The sequence below is a fragment of the Bos taurus genome, unplaced genomic scaffold, assembly GCF_002263795.3.
Source record: "Bos taurus isolate L1 Dominette 01449 registration number 42190680 breed Hereford unplaced genomic scaffold, ARS-UCD2.0 Leftover_ScbfJmS_1664, whole genome shotgun sequence".
Lineage (NCBI taxonomy): Eukaryota > Metazoa > Chordata > Mammalia > Artiodactyla > Bovidae > Bos > Bos taurus.
In genome coordinates, this window is record NW_020190764.1 from 1 (window position 1) to 10,286 (window position 10,286).

The 10,286-nt window shown below is 37.7% G+C and overlaps 1 protein-coding gene across 1 annotated transcript; it reads left to right on the plus strand.

Annotated features, from left to right (window-relative positions):
• Positions 1 to 31: 31 nt before the first annotated feature.
• LOC132344752 (ankyrin repeat domain-containing protein 26-like) lies at positions 32 to 7,410 on the plus strand. Its single transcript, XM_059884422.1, has 4 exons — positions 32 to 99; positions 1,517 to 1,687; positions 3,489 to 3,522; positions 6,553 to 7,410. The coding sequence occupies exons 1-4, from the start codon at positions 77 to 79 to the stop codon at positions 7,408 to 7,410; spliced, it is 1,086 nt and encodes a 361-aa protein (XP_059740405.1). The 5' UTR covers positions 32 to 76.
• Positions 7,411 to 10,286: the final 2,876 nt, after the last annotated feature.

A 10,286-nucleotide genomic window follows, 5' to 3' on the forward strand; every position in this document is an offset into this window, starting at 1 on the left:
AAAGATGCTGCTGATGAGAGTCGACTGATTCAGCAGAGAAAGGAGTCGAGGAAATAACAAGCAGGCGTTTCCTGCTATGGAGAATAAAGGTTCTGATAGGTAAGCCTATATCAAAATTTAACAGTAGGTCATTTGTTACTTTCCTGTAAAATCATTTCTAACTTGAGCTAATGTTTGTGATTTACACATTTTATATTTCACTAGGGATATAGTTATTTTGAATACTCTTGTCCTTTAGCCTCAATACTAGAGTTCCTTTGTTAACATACCACCGTGTTACAGTATTAGAGTATTCTGGAGTTGACTGCATACTTGCCTTAACCAGTGTGTTGTAAAGTTAAATTTATGTCACATGAGCATCCTTTCATTTCAGTCTGAGGGCTTCTCTCAGCGTTTCTCATGAGGCGGGACTAGTGGTGATGAACTCCCTCAGGTTTGCTTTGTCTGGGAAAGTTTTTATTTCTCCTTCATTTCTGAAAGACACCTTTTCTGGAAGAGTACTCTTGGTTGGCAGTTTTCTCCTAGCACTTTGGTATGTCCATGGATGGAGCCAGATTGCTGTTGGTGGCGGGAGAGCCGATGAGGCACCTGCCTTTCATCCATGATGCTGATGTCACCCATGTGGGTGGTTTACAAGTAAACTGCCCCCGCCCTGCCTAAATTTGATTTCTTCTTTCATGGTGGATGTGCCACATGTCATTTTAAAAATCATCTAAATTAAAGTGTTACCTTTTCTTTGAGGGTTTTTTTTTTTTTTTCAATTTATTTGGCTGCGCTGGTTCTTTGCATCTGCAGTGCTTGGGCTTCTCATTTGGTGGCTTCTCTTGATGCTGAGTGGGCTCCAGGGTGCTGGCTTCAGTGGTTGTGGAGCACAGGATTCATTGCTCTGTGCATGTGCTATCTTCCCTGACCAGGGATCGAACCTGTGCCCCCTGCATCAGCAGGCAGATTCCTAAGCACTGGAGTACCAGGGAAATTCCTAAATTAAACATTACTGTATTTAAAAGCAAAACAAAAAAATATAGTGTAAATCTAATTATGACTCCCATGTCTAAGAGTCGTGGTGTTTAGGCAGTGGACTCCAGGTTTTCAGTGTAGCCCTTGAGGTTCTTCCCAATGTCTTTCCAGAGCATCTCTCTACTTTCTTCCATGTATTTTGTACTTTTCCTTCCAGGTTCCTAGGAAACAACCTAGATGCCGTGTGCCTGATCTGTGTACTCACATTCTAATCTCCCCGTAGAAAGATTTCTCGCTTTTCTCTTCCTTTTGACCTCTGTCTTCACTTCTTCTGCAAATCCTTCCTTATTTCACTTATCACTTTCATATGCCAACTCTTACATATCATATTGTACCATAATTATATATCTCTGTTTGAAGGAAGAATTTGTTTTCTTGCATATGGTTGGTACTTCATATGACTAATATGGGTAAGAGTTGGAATTTTACAAGAATTGGTTTTTTATTCTTTATTAGTCGAATTATTTGAAAACATTGGCTTTTTTTGGACTTTTTAAAGTAGCGATCCTGGTGTGCACAGAAAGGGAGTAAAGAAAAAGAATGATGACAAATGGACACCGGAAGAACGTGTGATTGCACCAATATTTGAAAAGACCGATTCACTAACTGGTGGCCTGCTGCACGTGAATGATGACAGCATTTTAAGGGAAGTGGATCAAGATGATGGCAGGTAACATGGACAAATTCTTTATTTCTAGGGGAAGAAATATTAGCACTGAATACTTCTTCTGGAAATAGAGCAGCATAATATAGTATACAGGCCAAGAGAAGAGAATCCTCAACTCTACTGGATGAACACTGCAGAAAGGTTAAGGAGAGGATTCGTGGCTTTGGCCAGAAGTCATTTCAGTAAATAGTCCACTTGGAAGCTGGACTGTAGTGAATACACATAAACAGCTCTGTAGGGAATACTTACTGGGACAGGCAATGGAGACCTGGATGGTAACTGAAGAGGAATGTGGAGTTCAAAAGAGTTCTTGGTTTTATGTTAAGAGGGGAAGCTTGTAGATGGTGTATGCTCTTGGGAAATGAGCCAGAAGGAGGAAGTGTTTCCTGATTTATCTTATTTGCATTTCCCAATTAGAAAGCTTATTGATTGTATGACATTATCTTTAAACTATTACAATAAGTTAATTGTACATTATTATTATATAACATTATATTATGTACATATGTACTTCTGTTCATATGAGATTTTGGTAAGGCCTTGTCATTGGGCTCTGGAAGCATAGATTTCTTAATGTAAATGAATACGTAGATGATTACTTAAGTTAATTCTATCATACATAGATTTTTTAAAATTATATAAATCATGAATTACAAATACTTAGGTTATACTGAATAGGATTTAATCATTCCTTGATGATTCTAGTTTGATAGTATCATCGTGGGTAAGCTATGATTTTGTAAGGTGCTCTGAAACATCACATCATATTAACTTCATAGTTGTTTATAGCTTCCAGGGAAAAGGGGAGGATTTTGTTTATTTTCAATAGAAACAATTAACAATCTTTTACAGTTTATTACTTTGGATGATAAAGATCTAAATGACAAAACCATGCTTCCTGTACTAAAAGTTTCATTAACACATATTATGTGCTCAATAAGTGTATGTCAGATGCATAAAGAAACAGCAGAAATGGTTGAATGAATGTGTATTGATGAATTTCTTTACAAAAAACAAATCTTTATTGAAATAGATTTTCCAATATTGGCCTACATCTAAAGTCTTTTGTTTTGTTAGAAATATGTTTTAAGATTCAGAATTATCATTTGTAGTTATAGCTAGACATGAAATAATAATATAGATTCATTTGGTATCATATTACTTAAAAAGACTTTTCAATATCAATTTCTCAGCATATTTTGGAACAGCAGTGTTCAGGCCAGATTTCCTGGGTTTGAATTCTGGGCTGTTGGTGAACTGCTGTGTGGTCTTGGGCAAGTTCTTCAGCCTTTCTTTGCTCCATTTCTTCCTAACTAAAGGATCTAATATATTACCTATCTCCCAGAATGATCGCGAGGATTAAAAGCCTTTAAGACATGTCAAATGCTTGTAATAATGCATAGCCGTTGCATAATAAGCCCTCAAAAAGCTAATATCATGGTGATAAAAAATGGGTTTCTTTCTTATAAGGACTTAGGGAATACTTCCGAAATAGGTTTTATTGCCATAAAAGTTAGTTCTTATTAAAAATGACAACTGCAAAAAACCCTGGTATACTGCTTCTATCACATAACGCAAGTAGTGTTAGGTTTTTTCCTTTTTCCTTTGATCTAAATTTAATGTTTTATTAATATTACAGGTGTATTTTCTTTGTCCTTTAATGCTACTCTTTTTTGTTGTTTCATCCTTTTATAGAAATTACTTATGAATGCAAAGATGTTATATAAAAAACAAACATTTAGGTATTGTTTATATTTTTGAGTTATTAAATTTTAGCCTGAAAAGAATCATTTGTTTTTTTTAGGCCTGCAAGGAAAACAGCATATGAAAAGAAGAAGGTATAGTAAAAAAAAAAATATATTATCCTCTAAAAAATACTTTGTAAAAGGAATAGTGGCAAAATAGAAAATCTTCCTTTGCTGAAGAGACATTTACTTTGAAAACATAATTTAGAAACTCTGTTGATAAAGTTATCCTGTTGATAAAAACCTGTTCTTTTAAGAAGCCTCTGCTTTTGCTTTGATGAAGATATTTATCACCTTTGTACACTTGGTATATTTTATACATATTTGAGGACTTTTGTGAACCAGTATTTTTTTATGTGTAGGTCAAAGAACAAATTAATTACGTGAATGACCTTGATAACCTAACTCAATCATCTGAAACTGCTTCTGAGGATGGCGACATGCTTTACTCTAAAAATTCCCTGTTGCCATCTGGCAGGTGGCTGAGGGTCGTGGACCCCCTCCCTCTGTGCCCGTCAGCCTTCCAGGCCACCTGCCCCATGAACAGCTCAGAGCTGGCTCCAGTTTCCCAGCTGGGTTCTCCCTCACAGTAGAGTCCTCAAGGAAAGATGTGTTTTAACTGGCATCCTCAAGAGGTGCAGGAATGCTCCCTGTGGATTTTTTCCAGCAGTTGGTAGAAACCAAACACTCTTGAAGTTGATTGTCCTTCATTCTGCAGAGCTCCCAAGTGGCATCTCAGAGCAGAGGAATTCACTCCCCCACCCAATGTCCCTCTCAAACACGGACCGGGTCCCATCCCCGAGGTCCTAGCAGCAGATCTCCCACAACGAGAAGCTCTCAGGAAGAGCTTGGGAAAGTAGTATTTGTAATTCAAATCCATTGGTCTACAGCAGTCAGGTAGGGACACACCATGGCCTCATCCAAGGAGAGGCCTTTAATATTTTCCATAGGAATTGATCTCAAAATTGTTGCGACTGTCTCGCAGAGCCGTGACCCTGATTGTGGTTTAGGCCAGGACCGTGTGTGCTCCACCGACGACTGCATTACCCGACCAAAAGTCCCTGTGCTCTGGAGTGAGCGTGTCGGTCACTCCTTGCACATCATCACCTTCAGTGTCTAAATCAGAGTCTGTTCTTGGCTCCACTGTCATTTTTTTCACTAGTACCCTATCAACGGCCTTTTCATATCATTTTTTCAATTAATAAAAACTGAGACATCAGTTGTAAAAATACTTTTGTACACTTTAAAAAGTTGTTTCTTTAGAATAAACTTATAAAAGTCCCCCTCCCACCAAGGAAAAAAAGTAAAAAAACCTCTTGCTACTAACAGTAGCTATTCTGGCATTTGGTCGTGATTTCCCTTCCTTGATAGATGATTTAGGTTAGTTTATCACTTCCACTAAAGGTAAGGAGAAAACTACAGGCAGTTCAGAGACCATACGTTGGAAGTCATTCTTGTACTTGTGAGCAAATGACCCTCTGCTCTGTGTAGTGTCCTGTGTCAGTACAAGGAACTTTTGAAAACAGTGATAGATGTGCCATAGTGTACATTTAGTGATCATTGTTTGTCATTGTATTTCCCCCATCTTAGTATTTTAAACAGTATGAAGAGAGAATGAAAGTTATTGCAAATAATCTCATGATTCTCTAAGAAGAGCTCTCTAAATTTTACCTTATTTATCATTAGTGTATATACCATGAATGAAATAGGAGGATTATTTTGTACTGATATGTTTGTACTAGAGAAGTAACTGTGGTTTGATGTAAGAGGACTAACAGAGTCAGAAGACCTGATGAAAAGCCTGCAGCTTACTTATATAATTTTAACGTCTTCCTTTCCAGAATCATTATAGCTAATGAGTTAATTGATGTTTGTAGAAGTGCTAGTATAGCTGTCAATAGGTATAAGCCTTACAATTGCCTATTAAAAATGTTAGAAAGGTAGCATATTCTTAAGAAAATAATTTTTGTATGAAATTCCATCTATTTAAATATATACAGAGCTAAGGCTCTTACTTGAAGTAGCTGTATAGGAGGTATCAGAAGCAGTGGTTTTAAAGGTAGTGAGTGGTGTTGTTATGGAATTATAATTGATTTACAATATTGTGTTAGTTTCAGGTATACAGCACAGTGATTCAGACATATATGTATATGTGTGTGTATATTATATAAATGGGGCTTCCCTGCTGGCTCAGACAGTAAAGAATCCACGTGCAATGCAAGAGACCTGGGTTTGATCCTTGGGTCGGGAAGATCCCGTGGAGGAGGAAATGGCAACCCACTCCAGTATTCTTGCCAGGAGAATCCCATGGACAGAGGAACCTGGTGGGCTACAGTCCATGGGGTCGCAAAGAGTTGGACATGACAGACTAACACACATACACACACAAACCCACACACACACACACACACACATTCCTTTTCAGATTCTGCTTGTAGAATATTAAATGGAGTTCCTTATGTTGTACAGTAGATCCTTACTGGTTATTTTATATACACTTGTCTATATATAAAATGGTATATGTTAAACCCAACCTCCTAATTTATCCCTTCCTCTACCCACTTTCCTGTATGGTGAGTAAGTTTGTTTCCTATGTCCGTGGGTCTCTTTCTGTTATGTCATAAGTTCCTTTAGATCCCACACATAAGCAACACGACTGGTCTTTGTCTGACTTACTTCACTGAGTGTGGGCATGTCTAGGTCCATCTTTGTTGCTGCAAGTAGCATTATTTCATTCTTTTTATGGCTTCGTACTCTTCCATTATATAAATATACCACATCAGATACAATTTTTAAGTGTAGTCAGATCTATAAATCTTTTAAGCTTTCTGTGTTTGTTGTAATTCAGAGAAAAGCCTTTCCAGTTCTGAGCTTCTTGAAAAGTCCCTTGGGCTTTCTTTTTCCTTTCATGGATTCATTGTATTCAATTAAATTTTTGAACCTTTGGGAATTTCTGCTTGTATAAGGTCTGAGGTTTGTATCGAACCTCATTTTTCCATTTGGAGATCCACTTGGTGCAGTCTTTTCAGTGTATAAACATAGAGGTTAGTCTTGCATTTCAGAGGAAATGATGAAATGTCATTTTATTGGGTACTAACTAAAAGTCTCCTTTGTCTCACTTAGGTTTCTGATAGTGGGAGAAAAGCAAAAGGTCTGTTGCGCGAAAACCACGTGCAGGATGAAATTGCCACGGCAAGACTAGAAATAGACACAGTGAATAATCAGAACCAGGAAAAAGAAAAGAAATGTTTTGAGGGTATTGAAATTGTAGAAGGAGAGAATGATTATCCTCAAGAGGCAATAAAATTGAACAAGGAAACGTTGACAAAGGCCATATTCCAGCATACTGGCCAGCTTAACGTTCCAGTAGCTGAAAATACAATGCTAAACCCTGAGCTGGAAAATGCAAAACAAAGCAAACAAAGACTGGAAATAGAAGTGGAATCCTACCGTTTTAGACTGGCTCCTGCCACACATGATCATGATCAAGGTCAGACATCACAAAGAGACCTGGAACTTGCCTCCCAGAAAGCAAAAGATAAGAGGTTATGCTTGCAGGACCAAATGAAGTTCGATATGGCTAACCTGAAAAGTGACAATGAGATGCTTTCCCAGCAACTTTCTAAAGTGAAAAATAAATTCAATCAGCTAAAAATCAAGCTGCATCAGACGACAGATGATCTCAGAGAAAAGACTTTGATGTTAGAACTGTCCAGAGAGACTTACACGAAGCACAGTGTCAAAAAGCAGGTTATTGAACACATGTTCAATGAACAAGGCAAAGTGAATGAATACCTTGGAAAGCAGGAATCCTTAGAGGAAAGATTATCTCAACTCCAGAGTGAAAACATGTTGCTCCAACAGCAACTGGATGATGCACAAAACAGAGCCGACAGTAATGAGAAGATAGTTATTAGCATCCAAGACCAGTTTCAGCAGACTTTGAGAAAACTTCAGGCTGACATGAGGAACAAGGTCTGATGCTGGAGAACGAAACAAGGAGTAATCAACAAATGGAAGCATGTAGAAGAGAGAATGTGTCAGTACGAAAATGAGAAAGCAGAAAGAGAAGTAAAGTATCCAGAAGGGAAAATAATTCTCAGATTTCCTGAAAGAAAATCCAAAGTGATTCTTAATTCTGGCTAAATGTTGAATCTAGCTGAAATATAAAAAATACACGGGCTGTGAATCTATGGTCTCTAAAACAGACTAAAAGCACACCTTGTATCCAGCAAAATAAAAATTAGACCCGAGAGGATGCTTCACTTTGAGTAGAGACATCGTGTCGCTTATGAAATGTTTAAGAGATTAAGTTCTAAATTTTTAATATAGACGGGTATTAGTTAATTTACTATTCAGATAATAATTTTAATCTCTATGTAACCACATGTCAGTATCATGATGAAGCAGATAAAAGAAACGCTCCAAACCTAAACTGAATATTTTGAAATTAAGCTTCAGTTACATGGATTTACCCTGACAGTCAATTCCAGTTTTCCCAGATGCTATTACTTTATATATCGTACTTTGGCTTCAGTAGCTTGTCATACCTTTTTGTCATATTTGTTGGTATAATTTTAGTTTTATTCATGTAAATTTGAATTAACTTGGAAAACATTTCAGGCTTGAATCATTTATTTCTTATGCCTCTCAACTCTTTAAGAGTTGTCATTAAATTGAGAATTCATTGGACAAGTCATTTAAATACACTTGTCATTAAATCATAATTTGGGACTCAAGTGGTGAGCTTTAACCAAGCTCTTCTTTGATTTTAAACTTCCCACTGCTATTTATGCTATTTACTTAGAACATTTTTACAAACAAATTTGCTCCTAATATCTCATTTTAAGGATCAATTACTGTCATTTGAATACCAGTTTGCCCAATAAAAATGGAGGGTGGCAGGATTCCGTGAGCAGCAGGAATGTAGGTGAGTCAGGAGAGGGTGGTAGGGGCTGCGGTCTGAGGCAGGTGGAGGCCAGGTTATCGAGGCTCCTTGAAGGCATGGGAGCAACCTCATTTTTAAAATTTTCATTATTCTTTTATATTGGAATATAGTTGATTTACAATTTTGCATTAGCTTCAGATGTAACAGCAAGTTTGATTCAGTATAGGTATACATATATCCATTCTTTTTCAGATCCTTTCCCAAGTAGATGCCTTGCAGAATATTATGGTTAGCCAAGGGTATAATCGGTGGGGAGGAGGGAATATAAATTAGGAGTTGGGGATTAACCCACAGACACTACGGACTAGATATACAAAGATAAGCAGCAATGGGGGGAATGCCTCATTTTTCGTTTCTGAGGAAGGCCTCTATTGGAAAGATACTGAGCACTGGATTGAATATGTGAAGATCTCTTGATGTTAATCGAAGGCCTCTAATAAAGAAAGAGGAAAAATGTTCCCACAGTGTGGAATTTTCCACCGCTTTGGTCCCACCCTACACACCTGTTTCGTTCTGGATGTGAGGTGGTGAAGCTCTGCAGAATTTTATCGGGAGGGGCAGGTGTGGACAGTGGGCTGCCTCCTTCGTCTTGAGGAACTTAATATCAGGAAGGCTGGTGGGGGCCCTTCTGGGTCTGTAACCACATTCAGGGAGGAGAAAAGAAGGTGAGTTGCTGTCCATGGTGATAGTTTTCAATTACATGTGTTTGGAGTCATCTATTCACTAATCATAGCGTAATAGGAATAGTGATTGATGAAAATCCTCAGTTAACAAGGCTCTTATTCAGGGCAGTGTGGACACGCTTCAACCAAGAACTGGTGGTCTGACAGCTTCAAAAAGCGGTCTTGAAGTTGGGGAATCCGCTGGACGTCATTCGTCATCATCACTGGTGCCAAGGTTACAAGTTTGAGGCCAGGATTTAAATGAGCAACTTACATCAACTCACAAGTCAGGTATGTGGTGAAATTGAATGTGTCGACAGTTAATACATAGGTATAAGTGTTTTAGGACGCTCATTTTCATGGACAGCTTTCTTTTTTTATTTTCATTACTAGTAATTTACTGTAATTTTATTAATCTTTAAGTGCACTCGTTTCTTAAACTCTGACTTCGATTCTGCCATTTGCATTTATATATATAATATATATATATATTGTATATTTATATACCCTTAGGAAAATGGAGAATTGGTGCATCAGTTCTTCACACAGGTGAGAGACTTTTTTTTTCTAGTTGAACAATATTTTATTTCTTGATCCCTGTATTAACCATGATGAGGCAAGCAGATAAAATCAGAGGATAGTGTTTAATGGAATGTTTCCAGAAAATTATCATTTCTCATCTTCACTTTTGGGAATGGCTGTGGGATTTCTGTATATATTTATTTCATGCATTCAGAATAACTTGTGCAGAAGTGTATTATACAAACCAGTTGAAGTAGGGCACTGCCTTCTTTTCTTTTAATTAAGATTACATTGTAAAAGCATGGAGCACTCAGATGAGTATAACACATACATCGAATATAGAGAATTAAGAACATCATCTAGGATAGTGCCTTGGAGTTTTAAAAAGCTATTGAGATATAATTCATGTATCATATAATTCACCCATTCCAAGTGTGTAGATCGGTATCTCTTAGTCTGGAGAGGTGTCACCTGTGACCACAGTCAATTTTAGGAGCATTTCCATCAGCCCCCCAAAGAAACCCTGCATCCCTTATCTACCTCCCAAGGCCCCCCCCCATCTCCCTCAGCCCCAGGCAACCCCAGTCTAATATCCGTCTCAGGAGACATGCCTCTTCTGGGTGTTTTACATAAATGGAATCATGCAGTATGCTCCTTTGGGATTAGCTTTTCTCATTTGACCTCATGTTTTTGTGTTCATCCATCGGTATAGTGCGGATCAGTTC

Bases quoted from the DNA above. Each gene is read 5' to 3' on its own strand.
- LOC132344752 (XM_059884422.1), top strand. From the start codon at position 77: ATGGAGAATAAAGGTTCTGATAG. The intron at 100-1,516 runs GTAAGCCTATAT...GACTTTTTAAAG, and splicing joins GAGAATAAAGGTTCTGATAG to TAGCGATCCTGGTGTGCACA. The intron at 3,523-6,552 runs GTATAGTAAAAA...TGTCTCACTTAG, and splicing joins CAGCATATGAAAAGAAGAAG to GTTTCTGATAGTGGGAGAAA.